This window comes from Salmo trutta, chromosome 6 (genome assembly GCF_901001165.1).
Source record: "Salmo trutta chromosome 6, fSalTru1.1, whole genome shotgun sequence".
Classification (NCBI taxonomy): Eukaryota; Metazoa; Chordata; class Actinopteri; order Salmoniformes; family Salmonidae; genus Salmo; species Salmo trutta.
Genome location: NC_042962.1, coordinates 14,783,054 through 14,807,052, shown reverse-complemented (window position 1 = coordinate 14,807,052; position 23,999 = coordinate 14,783,054). Strand labels below are relative to the sequence as shown.

The 23,999-nt window shown below is 46.9% G+C and overlaps 1 protein-coding gene across 4 annotated transcripts in view; it reads left to right on the top strand.

Moving 5' to 3' along the window:
• The first annotated feature begins 210 nt into the window (after positions 1 to 210).
• Positions 211 to 23,999, top strand: part of LOC115195507 (myb-related protein A) — a 28,826-nt gene continuing 5,037 nt past the window's right edge. For 2 of the 4 annotated variants that reach the window (XM_029755409.1, XM_029755407.1), the window contains exons 1-9: positions 211 to 1,194; positions 6,380 to 6,479; positions 6,828 to 6,899; positions 10,537 to 10,629; positions 13,426 to 13,646; positions 14,249 to 14,447; positions 14,544 to 14,618; positions 15,013 to 15,123; positions 15,893 to 16,222. In XM_029755409.1, coding sequence (XP_029611269.1) covers positions 1,172 to 1,194; positions 6,380 to 6,479; positions 6,828 to 6,899; positions 10,537 to 10,629; positions 13,426 to 13,646; positions 14,249 to 14,447; positions 14,544 to 14,618; positions 15,013 to 15,123; positions 15,893 to 16,222 — 1,224 coding nt within the window. In that variant the 5' untranslated portion in view covers positions 211 to 1,171. Of the gene's footprint in view, positions 1,195 to 5,523; positions 5,602 to 6,379; positions 6,480 to 6,827; positions 6,900 to 10,536; positions 10,630 to 13,425; positions 13,647 to 14,248; positions 14,448 to 14,543; positions 14,619 to 15,012; positions 15,124 to 15,892; positions 16,223 to 23,999 lie in introns of all 4 variants that reach the window. The other 2 variants (XM_029755408.1, XM_029755410.1) reach the window with 2 other exon arrangements.

Genomic DNA, 23,999 nt, shown 5'->3' with positions numbered 1-23,999 from the left:
TTGGATTAGCTAACACAACGTGGCATTGGAACACAGGAGTGATGGTTGCTGATAATGGGCCACTGTTTGCCTATGCAGATATTCCATTAAAAATCTGCCGTTTCCAGCTACAATAGTCATTTACAACATTAACAAGGTCTACACTGTATTTTTGATAAATGTGATGTTATGTTAATGGACAAAAATGTGCTTTTCTTTCAAAAACAAGGACATTTCTAAGTGACCCCGAACGTTTGAACGGTAGTGTAGATCCACAATACAGTACATGTTGGCCTACAGTTGTTCAGATCATGTAATGTATGTCACAAAGTATTTGTACACAAGGGGGCAGCAGGACACCATTTGAAATAGAGCTGTCATTCCACGACTGTTATGCATGCAGAAGGGCACACTGTCTGCCAGCCTCTGTTAATTATTACTACAGTAGGCCTACTGTTTTGTTGTGCATTGAACATAACTTGAATATTGTTGTTATTGTAAAAAAAATGTTATAAATACTTGTCTTTACCTTCATAATCGTCTAGATTTTTACAACAGGTTTGTATGATGATTGTAGAATAGACAGATAAAAAAATTAAATAATAATATAGGTTTTTATCGCCACAATACTTTCGTATTAATTGTCAAAATGTTCATTTGCGCTCAAAGCGACAGGCTCTTTTTGGAGCGCTCCCCTGATTCTAACCAATCAGGTGCGAGGCCGCCTGCGCAGATTCAAACACCCTTCTAGAAGGAGGCTGGGCGCGAGATTCGGCGGGATCGACAAAAATCTGAATGCGAAAATAACAAAATAGAAGTACAGTGGGAGGGAGAACAGTGTGTAGCCTACAAGGCAGGTTAGCTATCTATATATGTTCACATCCTATTCGATCGGATATTGACATTGCATGCATCGCGGTGACATGCAAAATATAAGGAGATGCGTTTTTATTTACGATTGCACACATTTCCTACAACAAGAACGAGTTTGACATGAAAGTGCACCGCTAGCTAACCAGCGAAAGTGTGGCACTGTATTTTAGGCTACTGTCTGAAAATAAACTGGAAGATGACAGACATCGGATTGTATGGATAACTGTCCATAGAGATCATCTAATTCGCTTTTATATGGATTTTAGACCAACTACAAATAGAGGATTTCTTATTTGAAAAGCTTTGATCAGCTGTCATTATGGCCAACATAAAGTCGCGCAGGTAGGTGACACATTGCTTCTAAATCTGCCGTTCATTTGGCTGCGTACTAGCTACATTTGAATGGTTTCAGATATGATACAAAAATGTTGCAACAAAATAGCTACAGTAAAGATGCGATTCATAGTGAAACCCATTTCTCAGGCATGGCATTATATTGAGCCAGATGTCACGTTGATCGTTGACACATCACGAGCACCTGCTCACGGTCACAACGTGTTAGTTAGATGTTGAAATACAGTAGGCTACAGCAAATTACAGCCTAGTTAGGATTCTAAAGGTTCATTAAAATAGTTGAATCAATTCCATTAATACTTTATTTGGCTGGATGTTTGTGCAAAATGTATGGTTATAGAACAGCCATAAGAGTGTATGTGGCACTTTTCAGTGAATAACCAAAGCATGTCGCGAGTTTGTGAACCAGCACAGCTGTTTGAGTTGCTTATTTTGTAGTAGACTAGGCTATGTTCCTTTTGGTCATGATAACTTTGATAAAACAAATAAAAAACGTTGATTTGAGTTGTTCGGTGGGTTATGTAACTGCTTTGGTCTGTATTGTATTTTGTTGCTCAATTCAACACCCATTCATTGCCATCTTTCCTCGAACAGAAAACATGGCTGACAGTCTGTGAGATGTGGTCTTTGCTAGAAGAGATTCAACCTTTGTAAAATTAACGTCAAAAGTTAAATTTTTGGGGCATTTTAGCTAACCCTAGCTCTTTTCCTAACCTTAACCTAATTATCCTAACCGGATACGTTTATTCTCCTAACCTGCTGCATTGCTGCGTAAATTCTCCTAACCAGCTACGAAAAGTCAAATGTGGCGTTAATTTGACAAAAGTTGGATCCCTTCTAGCCATTACCGTGAGACGTAGCACGAGTAAGACTATTGAACAGATAGAGCGCTTGTTATTTTCATCTCAGGCTACAGAAAAAATGTATTAGATGGCCCAGCCCTCTGTTGTTTCAGTATGAACATTATTCTTCAAGGGAAATAAAATAGATGTATTGATTTAGAAAAAAACATAGTCCAACATAGGATTGAGATTGTTTTGTGCACCATTCTACCACATCGTGTGGGTACATGTTTGGAAAATCCCCTATAACAGAGAGTCCCATAAAATGGTAAACAGAGAACGTTACTACTGTAGGCTAGGCATCTAAAAGACATCTATTGTTTTCACAAATCAGATTTTGTTTGTTAATTATATATATGAATACTAATGGATATAGCATAGTCAGAGCACTAATGTATTAATTTAAGGAGATATTTTCCCTCTGAGGTAAGGCTAGAATGACGCAGCTGTGTGTTATTAGTATTTGTGAGTTTGAGCCTGTGAATGGCTGAATTAACTATTGATTTATAGGCTGATTGGAGCCTGCTAACTGCCCTTAAACACACAAACATGACAATGACGTAATTTCCGTCTGAGCGAACAACTCAGTGGCGTGTGTGTATCTCTCCACCCTTCTACCCCCCTAGACCCTACCCCCTCGGTGTGCCCCATCTGGGGGTGATAGGGGAGGGCCAGGGTGGTGGAGGATGGTCCTCTCTACCTCGCCCTCTGCTTTACATTTCACATGGAAGTTCAAGTTTGAATTGAAGAAACCTGTGGGAACACAATCTACAGAGGCCAATATTTCAGTTTTATATTTTATTCACATAATAAATGAGCCATTGAATGAGCATATGAAGAATATGACACATTTGATTTAGAAAATATCTTTTTGTGCCTTCGCCAACATTGTACACAAATTACGTAGGTATTACACATAGATTAAGATTACTTTAGTAGTCTATGAAGAAGTTGTTTGAGAGAATGTAAGACTCGAAACAGTACTGGCTCAGGCACCTTGGCCAAGTTCTTATATAAGAAATCATACCAATCCCCTTGAGTCAATTTTGAAACTCCTGTTTAATTCAGCCTGGACCGTTAGTTCTGACCTATTAGTTTAGCCACACCCCGGGCCTGCCTCCTTGCAGCCCGCGCCCCACACACACACACACACTCACTCACTCACTCACTCACTCACTCACTCACACACACACACACACACACACACACACACACACCTTTATGCCACACACCTAGATACGACAAAGAGCCTGTTTATGTGGGAGCACACACCCTGGGCTCAGACCCACTTCCACCTCTCTCTTTCCTGTAGTGAGGGAATTATGCTGAAATTCAATTGGCATGTCCCAGTCACCACTGAAGAAGCCCTTTCATCACAGGCCAGTACTGGAAACCTTTGGGAGGCCTTGTTTTCCTCACCACAGTGTGTGTGTTCAAATGTGTACAGTATGTGTACGTGTTAGTGTTTGAATGTGTGTGTGTGTGTGTGCGCATGTGCTGTGCTGGTGGCGCATGTGAGTGTGTATTTCAGAGACTAAAACAACAGAGCCATATTTAGGAACTTCATACTTTGACCTTCTTTAGAGAGGGGAGAAAGATTGTTGTAAATCCACCCAACATTTCATCCAAACCAGGAGGATGGCATCAGGCTGAATGTTGTAAAGAAATGCAATGAACAGAGATGAAATTCCTTATTTTACATGTACGAGAGGCATGTTAATCCTCCAAAATATATTTACAGTACCAGTCAAAAGTTTGGACCCACCCACTCAAGGGTTTTTCTTTATTTTTACTATTTTCTACATCGTAGAATAATAGTGAAGACATCAAAACTATGAAATAACACATATGGAATCATGTAGTAACCAAAAAAAAGTGTTAAACAAATCAAAATATATTTTATATTTAAGATTCTTCAAAGTAGCCACCCTTTGCCTTGATGACAGCTTTGTATACTCTTGGCATTCTCTCAACCAGCTTCATGAGGTAGTCACCTGGAATGCATTTCAATTAACAGGTGTGTCACATTTAAAGTTAATTTGTGGAATGCATTTGAGCCAGTCACTTGTGTTGTGACAAGGTAAGGGGGTATACAGAAGATAGCCCATGTCCATATTATGGGAAGAACATCTCAAATAAGCAAAGAAAAACGACAGTCCCATCATTACTTTAAGACATAAAGGTCAGTCAATCCGGAACATTTCAAGAACTTTGAAAGTTTCTTCAAGTGTAGTTGCAAAAACCTTCAAGCGCTATGATGAAACTGGCTCTTATGAGGACCATCACAGGAAAGGAAGACCCAGAGTTACCTCTGCTGCAGAGGATATGTTCATTAGAGTCACCAGCCTCAGAAATTGCAGCCCAAATAAATGCTTCACAGAGTTCAAGTAACAGACACATCTCAACATCAACTGTTCAGAGGAGACTGCGTGAATCAGGCCTTCATGGTCGAATTGCTGCAAAGAAACCACTACTAAAGGACACCAATAAGAAGAACAGACTTGCTTAGGCCAAGAAACACGAGCAATGGATATTAGACCGGTGTAAATCTGTCCTTTGATCTGATTAGTCCAAATTTGAGATTTTTTGGTTCCAACCGTTGTGTCTTTGTGAGAACCGCATGTGTGGTTCCCACCGTGAAGCATGGAGGAGGAGGTGTGATGGTGTGGGGGGGCTTTGCTGGTGACACTGTCAGTGATTTATTTAGAATTCAAGGCACACTTAACCAGCATGGCTACCACAGCATTCTGCAGTGATATTCCATCCCATCTGGTTTGCATTTAGTGGGACTATCATTTGTTTTTCAACAGGACAATGACCCAACACCCCTCTAGGGCTCCTTCAAGACTGTTGCAAAATCATTCCAGGTGAAGCTCGTTGAGAGAATGCAAAGAGTGTGCAAAGCTGTCATCAAGGCAAAGGGTGGCTACTTTGATGAATCTCAAATATAAAATATCGTTTGATTTGTTTAACACTTTTGGTTACTACATGATTCCATATGTGTTATTTCATAGTTTTGATGTCTTTACTATTATTCTACCATGTAGAAAATAGTAAAAAATAAAGAAAAACCCTTGAATGAGTAGGTGTGTCCAAACTTTTGACTGGTACTGTATATCTGAACATTCCTACCATGTTGTGCTCTTCTGAATGCAGCCCCTGTCCTTCAGTCTCTGGGATTGTATGGGGCTGTGGCTGGCCTTGGAATCAGTCAATTGCATGTAGGCCCATATTATGTTACTGTGCTGTGATACTATCTAACTTCAGACTCTTATCTGACGATATCTGGAATGCAATGAGACCAATAGCTCAGTATATCTCTGTTGCCAGTTGTGGTGTAGCTTTATTACGTAGCTCTGGTTTTACTGTATCTCAGCCGTTGGAACAGTGTCAGTGTGAACTTCCGGGTTAGGTTTGCTCTGTGATTACTCTGGGTAACCACTGTCCTCAACCCTCCTCCCTGTCTGTTTATTAGATGTTCTACCCCTGGCACAACGTGACGCCATGAAGGAAGTGTTGCCCAGCAACAAGACATTTCTATGGACAGAGCTAAGTGTGCACAACTACTTTCTCTGGTGGCAGAGTTTCACATTGGAGAAGGGAAAGCTGTGTCCGGTATTACAGCTTTTTGCTGTCTGAGAAGTAACAAGTCTTGATTAAAGCTAATAGATTGTGAGTTATAGGTGTTTAAGTTGGCCCTATTCTCCTAAAATCAACATTCGAGGCAAAAAGGGACAGTTGTGTAAAGGTGGATTTGCCCCAAAAAAGGCAACAGTTGTTTCACTACACCCAATAAGACTAGCTTTTACCCTTTTACCACCTAGGTATAGAGGCAGTCTGCCACAGTCAGGGTTGGCATCATAATGCCTGATCTAGCAGGGAACAAGGGACGGCTAGGCTACTCTAATTATGGTCAGGAATGTTCTGTTTAATATGAGTCTCAACTCTGTTTCCGTCTCTGCACGCCACGTACTGAGACTGAGACTACTGCCAGTCCTGCTTCACCATGAATGACTATGCCTGCTCGATCCATTGACTTCTGATTCAGTTTGAAATTGGACGGTTATTTGTAATTGGCTATCAGTGGGTTGGCGCTGTATGTGACTTAGTTGTGGCATGAATCATGTATTGTTCCTGCTTGTGCATTTTTATGTTTTATTGATATCACTAGTTCTGAGTTCACCCTGTAATATTGTGTCATGATTATGTTAATGCTCTTGTTTTACTTAAGTGGCTGTGTTGATTAGTGATATACTATAATGAAATGTGAAAAGAGTATTAAATAAGAGTATCTCTCTCTTTCCTCTACCTCTCTATCTCTCCTTTTTCAGTGAGTCTGAGGATGAAGAGCTACACTCCACAGATCCTGAGAGTAAGGACAAGAGCAAAGACAAGAAAATACTGTGCAAAGTCAAATGGTCTCGTGATGAGGTAGGCTAATTCTATAAGAGGCATATGAGTGTGCTAGTTAGTTTATTGCGCTCACTGTTGCACCATTATTTATTGTACCTGTCTTACATTGTTTTAGTGTTCAAATGGATTGAGAATAGCATGTGCGTGAAAGTGTGCTGTGGTCCAACAGTCTGTTTGTTTCTAAATGTATTGTCTGCAGCAATCTACTGCTATTCTATTGCACGATATGTAGGAAGCCCTATTGTGTCCCCTGCTAAAAAAAAGTGTAAAGGGCGTTTACCTTATGGAAGCACTGAGGATGAAGGGAGTGTCTCAGGAAGGTTGGCTCCTCACTGTCTCTCTCTGCCCCCCCTCTTCTCGCTGCAGGACGAGAGGCTGAAGAAGTTAGTGGAGCAGCATGGAGCAGACTCCTGGAAATTAATAGCTAATAATTTCCCAGTAAGTAAAACATTTTTTCCCCCTTAATCATTACACACTGTTAGAACATGGTGTTAAAATACAAAGCTTTCTGTAATAAGCACAGTAACACACTAACAAAAATCAAGTCTATATATTGATGATATGTAATAGTGATGGGAGAAAATGCAGGAAAACTCTAATCCATTTTACCTTATTTCTACCAACATCACCTGTGCAACTAGAGGTGAAAAAAAATGGACCTTTACTCCACACACATAGCTCTCTCTCGCCCTCCATTTGGCAAATCTGACCATAACTCTAGCCTCCTGATTCCTGCTTACAAGCAAAAACTCCTCAAACAGTAAGTACCTGTGACCCGCTCAATACGGAAGTGGTCCGATGAATCGGGTGTTAAGCTGCAGGACTGTTTCGCTATCACAGATTGGAATATTTTCTGGGATTCATCCGGTGGCATTGTGGAGTTTACCACAACAGTCACCGGTTTCATTAATAAGTGCATCAACGACGTCGACCCTACAGTGACCGTACGCACATATCCCAACCAGAAGCCATGGATTACAGGCAACATCCGCACTGAGCTAAAGGCTATAGCTGCCGCTTTGAAGGAGCGGGGCACTAACCCAGCCATTTATAAGAAATCCCGCCACGGCCTCCGATGAACCATCAAACAGGCAGAGCGTCAATACAGGACTAAGATCGAATCCTACTACACCAGCTCTGACACTCGTCGGATGTGGCAGGGCTTGCAAACTATCATGGATAACAAAGGGAAACTCAGCCGCAAGCTGCCCAGTGACATAAGCCTACGTGACGAGCAAAATGCCTTTTATGCTCTCTTCAAGGCATGGAGCACTGAAACATGCATGAGAGCACCAGCTGTTCCGGACGGCTGTGTGATCATGCTCTTCGTAGCTGATGTGAGTAAGACCTTTAAACAGGTTAACATTCACAAGCACGCAGGGCAAGATGGATTACCAGGACGTGTACTCAGAGCATGTTTGGACCAGCTGGCAAGTGTCTTCACTGACATTTTCAACCTCTCCCTGATCCAGTCTGTAATTCCTACATGTTTCAAGCAGACCACCATAGTCCCTGTCTAAATGACTGTTGCCCCTTAGCACTCACATCTGTAGCCATGAAATGCTTTGAAAGGCTGGTCATGGCTCACATCAACACCATCATCCCTGACACCCTGGATGACGCAATATCTATTTCACTCCACACTACCCTTTCCCACTTGGACAAAAGGAACACCTATGTGAGAATGCTCTTCATTGTCTGCAGCTCAGCGTTCAACACCATAGTGCCCTCCAAGCTGATCACTAAGCTAAGGACCCTGGGACTGAACGCCTCCCTCTGCAACTGGATCCTGGACTTCCTGATGTGCCGCCGCCAAGTGTTGAGGGTAGGCAACAACACATCCTCCACGCTGACCCTTACCACGGGGGTCCCTTAGGGGTACATGCTTAGTCCCCTCCTGTACTCCCAGTTCACCCACGACTGTGTGGCTGCGCACGACTCCAACACCATCATAAGTTTGCTGACAAAACTACGGTGGTAGGCCTGATCACTGACGCCGATGAGACAGCCTACAGGGAGGAGATCAGAGATCTGGCAGTGTGGTGCCAGGACAACATCTCCCTCAAAGTCAGCAAGACAAAGGAACTGATCGTGGACTACAGGAAACGGAGGGCCAAGCAGGCCCGCATTCACATCGACGGGGCTGTAATGGACCAGGTCCACATAACTAAGGACCTATCATGGTCCAAACACACCAACACAGTCGTGAAGAAGACACGACAACGCCTCTTTCCTCTCAGGAGGATAAAAAGATTTGGCATGGGCCCTCAGATCCTCAAAATGTTCTACAGCTGCATCATTGAGAGCATCTTGACTGGCTGCATCACCGCTTGCTATGGCAACTTACTGGCATCCGATCACAAGGCGCTACAGAGGGTAATGTGTACGGCCCAGTACATCACTTGGGCTGAGCTCCCTGCCATCCAGAACCTCTAAACCAGGCAGTGTCAGAGGAAGGCCCTAAAAATGGTCAAAGACTCCAAGCACCCAAGTCATAGACTGTTCTCTCTGCTACCGCACAGCAAGCGGTACCGATGCAAAGACTGCTAAATAGTTAGTCCGGGTAGCTATTTGGTTAACTATTTAACTATCTGCATGGACCTTTTGCGCAAACGTTTTTGACTCATCACATATGCTGCTGCTACTGTTAAACTATCTGTCACTCTATTCCTAGTTATATGTACATCTCTACCTCAATGACCTCGTACCCCTGCACATTGACTCAGTACTGGTACCTCTTGTATATAGCCAAGTTATCATTACTCATTATGTATCTATTATTACTTATTTTACTTTTCTATTATTTTCTCTATTTTCTTTCTCTCTGCATTGTTGGGAGGGGCCCGCAATTAAGCATTTCACTGTTAGTCCACACCTGTTGTTTATTCAAGCTTGTGATGAATAACATTTTATTTTATATTATTATCTGGATACGAAAAGTGATATGACAAGTGACACTCACAGGTATTGTGTGAGGTGGGGTTATTTGTAGTACTCACAGGTGTTGTGTGAGGTGGGGTTATTAGTGGTACTCACAGGTGTTGTGTGAGGTGGGGTTATTTGTAGTACACACAGGTGTTGTGTGAGGTGGGGTTATTTGTAGTACTCACATGTGTTGAGTGAGGTGGGGTTATTAGTGGTACTCACAGGTGTTGTGTGAGGTGGGGTTATTAGTGGTACTCACAGGTGTTGTGTGAGGTGGGGTTATTAGTGGTACTCACAGGTGTTGTGTGAGGTGGGGTTATTAGTGGTACTCATAGGTGTTGTGTGAGGTGGGGTTATTTGTAGTACTCACATGTGTTGAGTGAGGTGGGGTTATTAGTGGTACTCACAGGTGTTGTGTGAAGTGGGGTTATTTGTGGTACTCACAGGTGTTGTGTGAGGTGGGGTTATTTGTAGTACTCACAGGTGTTGTGTGAGGTGGGGTTATTAGTGGTACTCACAGGTGTTGTGTGAAGTGGGGTTATTTGTGGTACTCACAGGTGTTGTGTGAGGTGGGGTTATTTGTAGTACTCACAGGTGTTGTGTGAGGTGGGGTTATTAGTGGTACTCACAGGTGTTGTGTGAGGTGGGGTTATTAGTGGTACTCAGGTGTTGTGTGAGGTGGGGTTATTTGTAGTACTCACAGGTGTTGTGTGAGGTGGGGTTATTAGTGGTACTCACAGGTGTTGTGTGAGGTGGGGTTATTAGTGGTACTCAGGTGTTGTGTGAGGTGGGGTTATTTGTAGTACTCACAGGTGTTGTGTGAGGTGGGGTTATTTGTAGTACTCACAGGTGTTGTGTGAGGTGGGGTTATTTGTAGTACTCATGTGTTGAGTGAGGTGGGGTTATTAGTGGTACTCAGGTGTTGTGTGAGGTGGGGTTATTAGTGGTACTCAGGTGTTGTGTGAGGTGGGGTTATTAGTGGTACTCACAGGTGTTGTGTGAGGTGGGGTTATTAGTGGTACTCACAGGTGTTGTGTGCGGTGGGGTTATTAGCAAGTGTGTGTATGTGAATATGATAACTCAGGGGGGACAGCTGCAGGTGGGTTTGTGTGTTAATGAGGTGTTGTGCTCTGCATTGTGTCTGTCACAGGGGAGGACAGATGGCCAGTGTCAGCACCGCTGGCAGAAGGTGCTCAACCCAGAACTGGTGAAAGGACCCTGGACAAAAGAGGAGGATCAGAAGGTAAGTGGAGATGGGAGTTACTCCAACCTGGGATGGGGGGGTGGGGAAGATGGGAGGGATGGAAAAAGAAGTAGATAAAAGAGCTAGAGAGAACATGTATTGTTCAGAATTTTATTGGAGCGGCTCGTTGATAACACAATACAAACAAGCTGCAGGATGAACATCACAGCCCTTTTTTTTTGGTAATCTGAAACATTGAAAGGAACATACAGTACACACGTTCCTCTCCCACTCTCTATCCCTGTTTGAAGCCCATAGACCCTGCAGTAGTTTTCATTGGCTGTGCATACGACCCACTACCTCATGCTTTAAAACAACCAAAGCTCTCCAAGTTTCCCAGGTCCTGAGCCCCTCCTCAGCCAGGCTTTAGGGTCATATCTCTCATAGTTGGAAGGTGAACAATACATTCCTTAAATAGAACTACATGATGCCTCGCCTACTGGAATGTCAAGATTGACATTTTGTTCCTCCAACATCTAGGCCTCACATCACAACACGTCAGTGATAGTATTGTTCTGGCTTGCCCTTAGTGACATGCTAGAAGTAAGATATTCAGGAAGATAATAGCACTGGGTAGTGTGGGCCTGCTAAGAGATGACATAACATGTTTGGCTCCATGACAGAAGTGTTGTGGCAAGTAGTTCTACTTCTTCATCTGCATTCTTGACATTCTCTAGTGTTGCCAATGACGATGTGGCACCTCTGTTTGTGCGGTAATGGCATATATCCCTCCAGTAATAGATACTATACAGTATGCCAGGGGTCGGGTACAGGCGGCGTGATTCCCTCCAGTAATAGATACTATACAGTATGCCAGGGGTCGGGTACAGGCGGCGTGATTCCCTCCAGTAATAGATACTATACAGTATGCCAGGGGTCGGGAACAGGCGGCATGATTCCCTCCAGTAATAGATACTATACAGTATGCCAGGGGTCGGGAACAGGCGGCGTGATTCCCTCCAGTAATAGATACTATACAGTATGCCAGGGGTCGGTTACAGGCGGTGTGATTCCCTCCAGTAATAGATACTATACAGTATGCCAGGGGTCGGGAACAGGCGGCATGATTCCCTCCAGTAATAGATACTATACAGTATGCCAGGGGTCGGTTACAGGCGGCGTGATTCCCTCCAGTAATAGATACTATACAGTATGCCAGGGGTCGGTTACAGGCGGCGTGATTCCCTCCAGTAATAGATACTATACAGTATGCCAGGGGTCGGTAACAGGCGGTGTGATTCCCTCCAGTAATAGATACTATACAGTATGCCAGGGGTTGGGTACAGGCGGCATGATTCCCTCCAGTAATAGATACTATACAGTATGCCAGGGGTCGGGAACAGGCGGTGTGATTCCCTCCAGTAATAGATACTATACAGTATGCCAGGGGTCGGTAACAGGCGGTGTGATTCCCTCCAGTAATAGATACTATACAGTATGCCAGGGGTCGGGTACAGGCGGTGTGATTCCCTCCAGTAATAGATACTATACAGTATGCCAGGTGTCGGGAACAGGCGGCGTGATTCCCTCCAGTAATAGATACTATACAGTATGCCAGGGGTCGGGAACAGGCGGCGTGATTCCCTCCAGTAATAGATACTATACAGTATGCCAGGGGTCGGTTACAGGCGGCGTGATTCCCTCCAGTAATAGATACTATACAGTATGCCAGGTGTCGGGAACAGGCGGCGTGAATCCCTCCAGTAATAGATACTATACAGTATGCCAGGTGTCGGTAACAGGCGGTGTGATTCCCTCCAGTAATAGATACTATACAGTATGCCAGGTGTCGGGAACAGGCGGCGTGATTCCCTCCAGTAATAGATACTATACAGTATGCCAGGGGTCGGTTACAGGCGGCGTGATTCCCTCCAGTAATAGATACTATACAGTATGCCAGGTGTCGGGAACAGGCGGCGTGATTCCCTCCAGTAATAGATACTATACAGTATGCCAGGGGTCGGGAACAGGCGGCGTGATTCCCTCCAGTAATAGATACTATACAGTATGCCAGGTGTCGGGAACAGGCGGCGTGATTCCCTCCAGTAATAGATACTATACAGTATGCCAGGTGTCGGGTACAGGCGGTGTGATTCCCTCCAGTAATAGATACTATACAGTATGCCAGGGGTCGGGTACAGGCGGTGTGATTCCCTCCAGTAATAGATACTATACAGTATGCCAGGGGTCGGTTACAGGCGGCGTGATTCCCTCCAGTAATAGATACTATACAGTATGCCAGGGGTCGGGAACAGGCGGCGTGATTCCCTCCAGTAATAGATACTATACAGTTTGCCAGGTGTCGGGAACAGGCGGCGTGATTCCCTCCAGTAATAGATACTATACAGTATGCCAGGGGTCGGGTACAGGCGGTGTGATTCCCTCCAGTAATAGATACTATACAGTATGCCAGGGGTCGGTAACAGGCAGCGTGATTCCCTCCAGTAATAGATACTATACAGTATGCCAGGGGTCGGGAACAGGCGGTGTAATTCCCCCACACCTCCCTGTATGTTCCCAAGTATTCCCACAAATAAAAAAAGAGACGTGATCATGTCTCAATGTTATTAAGGTATGAAATTATTGGTATTTTCAAATAAAATCACTTTTGGGGCTTAGTTGTGGTCAATTTGCAGTGTACAAATTATTCTAATTATGTTTCGGACACCCCGACCATCCACTCCAACAAAAGTCGTCCCGTGGCTGAATCTAGTACCTACCCCTGCAGTATGCATATTTTTTACGTCCAGAGGATTGCATTGTAAGAAGTCCCTGTCTTTGCTCCTGTGTGTATAGGTGATTGACCTGGTTCATAAATATGGCCCCAAGCGCTGGTCGGTGATTGCTAAGCACCTGCAGGGGCGGATCGGGAAGCAGTGCCGTGAGCGCTGGCACAACCATCTGAACCCTGAGGTGAAGAAGTCCTCCTGGACCCAGGAAGAGGACAGCATCATCTACCAGGCCCACAAACGCCTGGGCAACCGCTGGGCCGAGATCTCCAAGCTGCTGCCTGGAAGGTAACGGAATGATATACCGTACATCTCTTTGCCTGAGTTAGTGGGTGGTTACATCTCAATAGAGTAAAAGTGGGTGGTTACATCTCAATAGAGTAAAAGTGGGTGGTTACATCTCAATAGAGTAAAAGTGGGTGGTTGCATCTCAATAGAGTAAAAGTGGGTGTTTACATCTCAATAGAGTAAAAGTGGGTGGTTACATCTCAATAGAGTAAAAGTGGGTGGTTACATCTCAATAGAGTAAAAGTGGGTGGTTACATCTCAATAGAGTAAAAGTGGGTGGTTACATCTCAATAGAGTAAAAGTGGGTGGTAACATCTCAATAGAGTAAAAGTGGGTGGTTACATCTCAATAGAGTAAAAGTGGGTGGTTACATCTCAATAGAGTAAAAGTGGGTGGTTGCATCTCAATAGAGTAAACGTGGGTGGTTACATCTCAATAGAGTAAACGTGGCTTCCCTTCTTCTCCTGGTCAGCTTTCCTTCATATTTCCTACACCTACAGTAGTATCTCTCCCATTACCAAAGGTGTAAGGCTGAGGGCAAAAGCGTAGGTTTTGTTAGGTTTTTGGACAGATCTAAAGTATTTTAACAACCTCCCTTATAGGACGGACAACTCCATCAAGAATCACTGGAACTCCACCATGAGGAGGAAGGTGGAGCACGAGGGGTACCTCCAGGAGGGCTGCAGGGGATTCAGCTCAGAGCACGGGGGGTTGAAGCGACGCCACCACAGACCCTGTGTCCCCCAACCAGACACCCCCCACGGTGGGCACAGCCCTCTGGGCATGGCTGGACCAACTCAGGTGAGAGGACTCTCAGACACTTCTGTTCCGTTTCATTCAAACAAGGTTTATTGGCATATTGAAAGGATCAATGTTTAATGTTCCCGTGTGTTGTAGCTTGGGGGTTACCTCTATAGCCCTCACTGTGGCCAGCTGATGGACAGCCTCCCAGACTCCTCCAGCTACTTATCGGTGAGTGACCTGTCCTTTACAGTTGGCCAAGAGTCCGATATGTTGTTTGACTCAAAAGCTCAAGGTTTGGACTGAAGCATGGAGCTAAATCAGTAGAAGTGTCTTCCAATCCTGTCCACTTTACCATCCCTTTTTTATACCTTTCCACCATACTAACTTCAGTCTACTTTGTATTAATCACTCTCTGAATCAAACAACTAAATGACCTGCCTTAATTCCTGTTTCTTCTCTGTGTCTTTAACAAATGTGTGGTTTGGTGTTAATCAGAGTAAGCCTGAGTCTGATGTGAGTAATTTGTGAGTAAATTTGTTCTCTCCTTCCTTCTTTCCCTGCCTACCTTTTCTTCACTCCCTCCGTCCACTCCTCCTCTCCTTCCCGTGTGTGTTTATTCCAGCCGTCCTGCCATGACGATCCAGACAAAGAGCAGAGAATTAAGGAGCTTGAGCTGCTGCTTATGTCAGCAGAGACCGAGGTCCGGAGACAGGCCCAGTGCCGAGGCCCATGTGTAAGACACACTCTCAGTGTGTATGTGTGTGATGATGTAGCCTAGTCCACTTGAGCTTGTAGTTATGCTGTAGTGATGTCATAGTAGCCTACCCATCTCACCCCTCTCCCCACACTCCCGTTACGCTTCGTAGTTCTACCCCTCCCGTCCCCATTTTCAGTGCTTCCTGCCATCTCGCCATGCGGCCGCCACCATTAACCTCCTCTCACTCCCTCCAGCCTCCTTCCCTCCAGCCTCCTTCCCTCCAGCCTCCTATCTGCTCCTCACAGCAGTAGTGCACGGTGTCACTTCAGCCAGCGGTTTGGAACCAAACATGTTTCCCCTTGTTCTTCTTTCTGAAACCTTTTCCCTTCTTTCACCACACCACTGTGGCTTCCATAGCAGAATCCCCCCCTCGTTGCCTTCATTCATCTATTCACTCCATCCATTTATCTCATTTTAACCTGCGTTGCAGAACAAACTGTTATGATGATGTCAGTGGTTCAGATTTGAAATGATAGAATATCTTGGTGTGTTACAACACATGCCTACCACTGACTTCTCAATGAGGTTCAATGACGTTTTAGACTGAGGGAACAAGTTTGAGTGTTGGGAGACTTTTGGATATGAATTTTGTTACATTGCCTTGTCGTCTAAACTTTATTGAACTTCCTTGAAACGTCATAACTTCATTCATTGGGAGTTTTCCGAACCCAGCCAGCCTTACTGACCTGGTTGGTGTCCAACCCCACAATCAGCAGCACCCTAACCCCAGTCTCTTCTCTCTCAGAATGTGGAGCGTTACTCCAGCTGGGCAGATAGTGTGTCAGATGACACCATGACCACCAGCAGCAGCAGTCTGGAGGATCAGGCTGAGGGGGCCTGGAGGCTGGCAGACGAGGGCCAAGGTCCACCAGTGGAGCAGGCTGAGGGGGGCTGGAGGGGGGCAGAGGAAGGTCAAGGGCCACCAGTGGAGCTGGCTGAGGGGGGCTGGAGGCTGGCAGAGGAGGGCCAGCACCATGTCTCCCCCAGTAAGTTCCTGGCTGTGGAGGCTAGTTCTGTGCTCTCCACCCTGCAGACCATCCCCGAGTTCGCAGAGACCATGGAGCTCATCGACTCGGTGAGTGTGTGTAGATCAGACCCGGAGCCAGGATAAGGTGACTAGGGGGGTAGATCAGACCCAGAGCCAGGATAAGGTGACTAGGGGGGCAGATCAGACCCAGAGCCAGGATAAGGTGACTAGGGGGGCAGATCAGACCCAGAGCCAGGATAAGGTGACTAGGGGGGCAGATCAGAGCCAGGATAAGGTGACTAGGGAGGCAGATCAGAGCCAGGATAAGGTGACTAGGGGGGCAGATCAGACCCGGAGCCAGGATAAGGTGACTAGGGGGGCAGATCAGACCCGGAGCCAGGATAAGGTGACTAGGGAGGCAGATCAGAGCCAGGATAAGGTGACTAGGGGGGCTGATCAGACCCGGAGCCAGGATAAGGTGACTAGGGGGGTAGATCAGACCCGGAGCCAGGATAAGGTGACTAGGGGGGGGGGGGGCAGATCAGACCCAGAGCCAGGATAAGGTGACTAGAGGGGTAGATCAGACCCGGAGCCAGGATAAGGTGACTAGGGGGGTAGATCAGACCCAGAGCCAGGATAAGGTGACTAGGGAGGCAGATCAGAGCCAGGATAAGGTGACTAGGGGGGCAGATCAGACCCGGAGCCAGGATAAGGTGACTAGGGGGGCAGATCAGACTCAGAGCCAGGATAAGGTGACTAGGGAGGCAGATCAGACCCAGAGCCAGGATAAGGTGACTAAGGGGGCAGATCAGACCCGGAGCCAGGATAAGGTGACTAGGGAGGCAGATCAGACCCAGAGCCAGGATAAGGTGACTAAGGGGGCAGATCAGACCCAGAGCAAGGATAAGGTGACTAAGGGGGGCAGATCAGACCCGGAGCCAGGATAAGGTGACTAGGGGGGCAGATCAGACCCGGAGCCAGGATAAGGTGACTAGGGGGGTAGATCAGACCCCGGAGCCAGGATAAGGTGACTAGGGGGTAGATCAGACCCGGAGCCAGGATAAGGTGACTGGGGGGGGGGGGGGGGGGGGGGGCAGATCAGACCCAGAGCCAGGATAAGGTGACTAGAGGGGTAGATCAGACCCGGAGCCAGGATAAGGTGACTAGGGGGGTAGATCAGAGCCAGGATAAGGTGACTAGGGGGGCAGATCAGAGCCAGGATAAGGTGACTAGGGGGGTAGATCAGACCCAGAGCCAGGATAAGGTGACTAGGGGGGTAGATCAGAGCCAGGATAAGGTGACTAGGGGGGCAGATCAGAGCCAGGATAAGGTGACTAGGGGGGCAGATCAGACCCAGAGCCAGGATAAGGTGACTAGGGAGGCAGATCAGAGCCAGGATAAGGTGACTAGGGGGACAGATCAGACCCGGAGCCAGGATAAGGTGACTAGGGGGGCAGATCAGACCCGGAGCCAGGATAAGGTGACTAGGGAGGCAGATCAGACCCAGAGCCAGGATAAGGTGACTAAGGGGGCAGATCAGACCCAGAGCCAGGATAAGGTGACTAGGGGGGCAGATCAGACCCGGAGCCAGGATAAGGTGACTAGGATGGCAGATCAGAGCCAGGATAAGGTGACTAGGGGGGTAGATCAGACCCAGAGCCAGGATAAGGTGACTAAGGGGGCAGATCAGACCCAGAGCCAGGATAAGGTGACTAGGGGGGCAGATCAGACCCGGAGCCAGGATAAGGTGACTAGGATGGCAGATCAGAGCCAGGATAAGGTGACTAGGGGGGCAGATCAGACCCGGAGCCAGGATAAGGTGACTAGGGGGGCAGATCAGAGCCAGGATAAGGTGACTAGGGGGGCTGATCAGACCCGGAGCCAGGATAAGGTGACTAGGGGGGTAGATCAGACCCGGAGCCAGGATAAGGTGACTAGGGGGGTAGATCAGACCCAGAGCCAGGATAAGGTGACTAGGGGGGCAGATCAGACCCAGAGCCAGGATAAGGTGACTAAGGGGGCAGATCAGACCCAGAGCCAGGATAAGGTGACTAGGGGGGCAGATCAGACCCAGAGCCAGGATAAGGTGACTAGGGGGGCAGATCAGACCCGGAGCCAGGATAAGGTGACTAGGGGGGCAGATCAGACCCAGAGCCAGGATAAGGTGACTAGGGGGGCAGATCAGACCCGGAGCCAGGATAAGGTGACTAGGATGGCAGATCAGAGCCAGGATAAGGTGACTAGGGGGGTAGATCAGACCCAGAGCCAGGATAAGGTGACTAAGGGGGCAGATCAGACCCAGAGCCAGGATAAGGTGACTAGGGGGGCAGATCAGACCCGGAGCCAGGATAAGGTGACTAGGATGGCAGATCAGAGCCAGGATAAGGTGACTAGGGGGGCAGATCAGACCCGGAGCCAGGATAAGGTGACTAGGGGGGCAGATCAGAGCCAGGATAAGGTGACTGGGGGGCTGATCAGACCCGGAGCCAGGATAAGGTGACTAGGGGGGTAGATCAGACCCGGAGCCAGGATAAGGTGACTAGGGGGGGGGGGGGGGGGGGGCAGATCAGACCCAGAGCCAGGATAAGGTGACTAGAGGGGTAGATCAGACCCGGAGCCAGGATAAGGTGACTAAGGGGGTAGATCAGAGCCAGGATAAGGTGACTAGGGGGGCAGATCAGAGCCAGGATAAGGTGACTAGGGGGGCAGATCAAACCCAGAGCCAGGATAAGGTGACTAGGGGGGGCAGATCAGACCCAGAGCCAGGATAAGGTGACTAGGGGGGGCAGATCAGACCCGGAGCCAGGATAAGGTGACTAAGGGGGCAGATCAGACCCGGAGCCAGGATAAGGTGACTAGGGAGGCAGATCAGACCCAGAGCCAGGATAAGGTGACTAGAGGGGTAGATCAGACCCGGAGCCAGGATAAGGTGACTAGGGGGGCAGATCAGAGACAGGATAAGGTGACTAGGGGGGCAGATCAGACCCAGAGCCAGGATAAGGTGACTAGGGGGACAGATCAGACCCAGAGCCAGGATAAGGTGACTAGGGGGGCAGATCAGACCCAGAGCCAGGATAAGGTGACTAGGGGGGGCAGATCAGACCCAGAGCCAGGATAAGGTGACTAGGGGGGCAGATCAGACCCAGAGCCAGGATAAGGTGACTAGGGGGGCAGATCAGAGCCAGGATAAGGTGACTAGGGGGGCAGATCAGACCCGGAGCCAGGATAAGGTGACTAGGGGGGCAGATCAGAGCCAGGATAAGGTGACTAGGGGGGCAGATCAAACCCGGAGCCAGGATAAGGTGACTAGGGGGGCAGATCAGAGCCAGGATAAGGTGACTAGGGGGGCAGATCAGACCCGGAGCCAGGATAAGGTGACTAGGGGGGCAGATCAGACCCAGAGCCAGGATAAGGTGACTAGGGGGGCAGATCAGACCCGGAGCCAGGATAAGGTGACTAGGGGGGCAGATCAGACCCAGAGCCAGGATAAGGTGACTAGGGGGGCAGATCAGACCCGGAGCCAGGATAAGGTGACTAGGGGGGCAGATCAGACCCAGAGCCAGGATAAGGTGACTAGGGGGGCAGATCAGACCCGGAGCCAGGATAAGGTGACTAGGGGGGCAGATCAGACCCAGAGCCAGGATAAGGTGACTAGGGGGGCAGATCAGACCCGGAGCCAGGATAAGGTGACTAGGGGGGCAGATCAGACCCAGAGCCAGGATAAGGTGACTAGGGGGGGCAGATCAGACCCAGAGCCAGGATAAGGTGACTAGGGGGGCAGATCAGACCCAGAGCCAGGATAAGGTGACTAGGGGGGCAGATCAGACTCAGAGCCAGGATAAGGTGACTAGGGGGGCAGATCAGACCCAGAGCCAGGATAAGGTGACTAGGGGGGAAGATCAGACCCAGAGCCAGGATAAGGTGACTAGGGGGGGCATTTGAAATCAGTGAGGGGACACAATTTTGGTGGGTTCTTGCATTGGAATTATGTTGAATTCTGCTTATATCACAATAAACAAAGTTCAAATGCCGAAATACGAGACCCTTGATTGAGTGCTTTTGAAGTGACAGGTTGGCCCAAAATAGTTTTATGTCTATAAAAATGATTGAGTGACAGGTTAGCGCAAAATCTGTATCTCCGCTGCGCTGTATCAGCACAATGGACAGCTCCGTTTTGGTAATGAATATAGGCTACAAGATAGATAAGCGGACTCACCTATTACACACTATGTGAATGCAGCCGTACACACAGCTGTCTTACCAAAATAATGCAAACTAAATGCTGAAAGGAGTAGCCTAGTTTTTCATGAATGCAAAACAGAAATACTGAATAGCAGTTTGGCTTAGAGTATGGACACAACTGCAAATGAGAACTAATGAATGTGAACAGAACAGAACAGCGATAACAAGTAGTCGGCCTAGTCAACAAAATATCAGATGGATAAAAGCATGACACAATCTACACTGCTCAAAAAAATAAAGGGAACACTTAAACAACACAATGTAACTCCAAGTCAATCACACTTCTGTGAAATCAAACTGTCCATTTAGGAAGCAACACTGATTGACAATACATTTCACATGCTGTTGTGCAAATGGAATAGACAACAGGTGGAAATTATAGGCAATTAGCAAGACACCCCCAATAAAGGAGTGGTTCTGCAGGTGGGGACCACAGACCACTTCTCAGTTCCTATGCTTCCTGGCTGATGTTTTGCTCACTTTTGAATGCTGGCGGTGCTTTCACTCTAGTGGTAGCATGAGACGGAGTCTACAACCCACACAAGTGGCTCAGGTAGTGCAGCTCATCCAGGATGGCACATCATTGCGAGCTGTGGCAAGAAGGTTTGCTGTGTCTGTCAGCGTAGTGTCCAGAGCATGGAGGCGCTACCAGGAGACAGGCCAGTACATCAGGAGACGTGGAGGAGGCCGTAGGAGGGCAACAACCCAGCAGCAGGACCGCTACCTCTGCCTTTGTGCAAGGAGGAGCAGGAGAAGCACTGCCAGAGCCCTGCAAAATGACCTCCAGCAGGCCACAAATGTGCATGTGTCTGCTCAAACAGTCAGAAACAGACTCCATGAGGGTGGTATGAGGGCCCGACGTCCACAGGTGGGGGTTGTGCTTACAGCCCAACACCGTGCAGGATGTTTGGCATTTGCCAGAGATCACCAAGATTGGCAAATTCGCCACTGGCGCCCTGTGCTCTTCACAGATGAAAGCAGGTTCACACTGAGCACGTGACAGACGTGACAGAGTCTGGAGACGCCGTGGAGAACGTTCTGCTGCCTGCAACATCCTCCAGCATGACCGGTTTGGCGGTGGGTCAGTCATGGTGTGGGGTGGCATTTCTTTGGGGGGCCGCACAGCCCTCCATGTGCTCGCCAGAGGTAGCCTGACTGCCATTAGGCACCGAGATGAGATCCTCAGACCCCTTGTGAGACCATATGCTGGTGCGGTTGGCCCTGGGTGCCTCCTAATGCAAAACAATGCTAGACCTCATGTGGCTGGAGTGTGTCAGCAGTTCCTGCAAGAGGAAGGCATTGATGCTATGGACTGGCCCGCCCGTTCCCCAGACCTGAATCCAATTGAGCACATCTGGGACATCATGTCTCGCTCCATCCACCAACGCCACGTTGCACCACAGACTGTCCAGGAGTTGGCGGATGCTTTAGTCCAGGTCTGGGAGGAGATCCCTCAGGAGACCTCATCAGGAGCATGCCCAGGCGTTGTAGGGAGGTCATACAGGCACATGGAGGCCACACACACTACTGAGCCTCATTTTGACTTGTTTTAAGGACATTACATAAAAGTTGGATCAGCCTGTAGTGTGGTTTTCCACTTTAATTTATTTTGAGTGTGACTCCAAATCCAGACCTCCATAGGTTGATAAATTGGATTTCCATTGATTATTTTTGTGTGATTTTGTTGTCAGCACATTCAACTATGTAAAGAAAAAAGTATTTAATAAGATTATTTCATTCATTCAGATCTAGGATGTGTTGTTTAAGTGTTCCCTTTTTTGAGCAGTATATATTTAGGCTAGTTACATTTGGACTTTTTTTACCTTTATTTTTTACCTTTATTTAACCAGGAAGGGCTCATTGAGATTTGGAATCTCTTTTTCAAGAGCGTGCTGGCCCTGATAGGCAGCACCAAGTCATTACACAATTACAGACAGACAACATGAAAACTACAGGTCATCTAGTAAAAACCATAGAAATCACAGGAGTATCGCGAAATCATACAACAGCAAATTAAAAACATTGACAGGTCACGGAATCAACCTCAAAATCCTTCATCAATGATTTAAAAACACCAATCGGGACAAGTTCTTCCAGTTGAAAACTATTTTGTAAGGCGTTCCAAGCCGATGGCGCAAAGTACATAAAAGCCCTTTTACCAAATTCAGTTCTGACATTTGGAACAGTTTAGCGGGATAAAGTCTTGCGAACGAAGAGAGTACCCACCACATTTCTGAGGAATAAAAATGGCTTTGTAAATAAAAGCCTACGAGTGACTAGAGAAGGCCAGCCAACCCTGGTATATAAAGTGCAGTGGTGCGTAAGGGTTTTGTAGTTTAAAATAAATCTCAAAGTGCCATGGTAAAGGGTGTCAATTGATCTCAAACACTGAGCGGAAGCATTCATATATAAAATATATGTAAACAAACAGTAAACATTAACAGTAAACAAGTACAGTAAAGGCAAATGGAGCTCCAAAACACAGCCTCCGGCCTCCTACAGTGAGATGCAGCCATGCACAACTGTCTCGCCAAATAAATGAACCAATAGGCCCACTTCAAACATGGAAAATCATGGCGCTCATGAGTTCAGCAACACGTTGTGATATGGCACAATACACTTCTGTGGATCAAATTCCACCCACATAAGCAATGCCAGCCTACCATAAACATGCTTCCAATACAGTACAGTTCCTTTTACAACCACAAAAACCAATAGGCTACCAAGAAAACCAATAGGCTACCATGAAAACCAATAGGCTACCAAGAAAATCAATAGGCTACCAAGAAAACCAATAGGCTACCAAGAAAACCAATAGGCTACCATGAAAACCAATAGGCTACCAAGAAAACCAATAGGCTACCAAGAAAACCAATAGGCTACCAAGAAAACTAATAGGCTACCAAGAAAACCAATAGGCTACCATGAAAACCAATAGGCTACCAAGAAAACCAATAGGCTACCAAGAAAACCAATAGGCTACCATGAAAACCAATAGGCTACCAAGAAAACCAATAGGCTACCAAGAAAACCAATAGGCTACCATGAAAACCAATAGGCTACCAAGAAAACCAATAGGCTACCATGAAAACCAATAGGCTACCAAGAAAACCATAATAGAATGTATCCTATCTATCTCTTTGAGGAAACACACTGATATGTAGCTATACCCAGGAGCGTCATTTGGGTTCTTGCATTGGAATTATTTTGAATTCTGCAGAAAACTAGTATTCCAGCCACTCTTCCTATGCTATTAAATGAATGTTTTTGGACAGAAACCCTGCAGCTAGGGTAGTATTCTAGGCTAACCTGGACTGGCTCCTCTGTTCCAAGATCATCAGGAACAGTTGGAGGTGGAGGGGGCTGTGGAGACATTATCCTGGCAGCACTTGTAGAAGGCTGGGTAGGCTTTGCACTCGGCAGCATCATCGCGGCTGGGCTTGGCGGCGGCCTCGTGGTTTGATGCTGCTGCTCATTGTTCTCCTTCTTCTTTAGCTTTGTCTGGGTACTTTGGCGAAGCCAATTTCTGATATCCTTTGTGGCAGTGGCAGACTAGCTGGTTGGAGCTAGCTAAATAGGCTAAGGCTAATAACACTAATGGTTTTTACAGCTAGCTAAGAAGCTAACTAAACTCTGTAGTGGT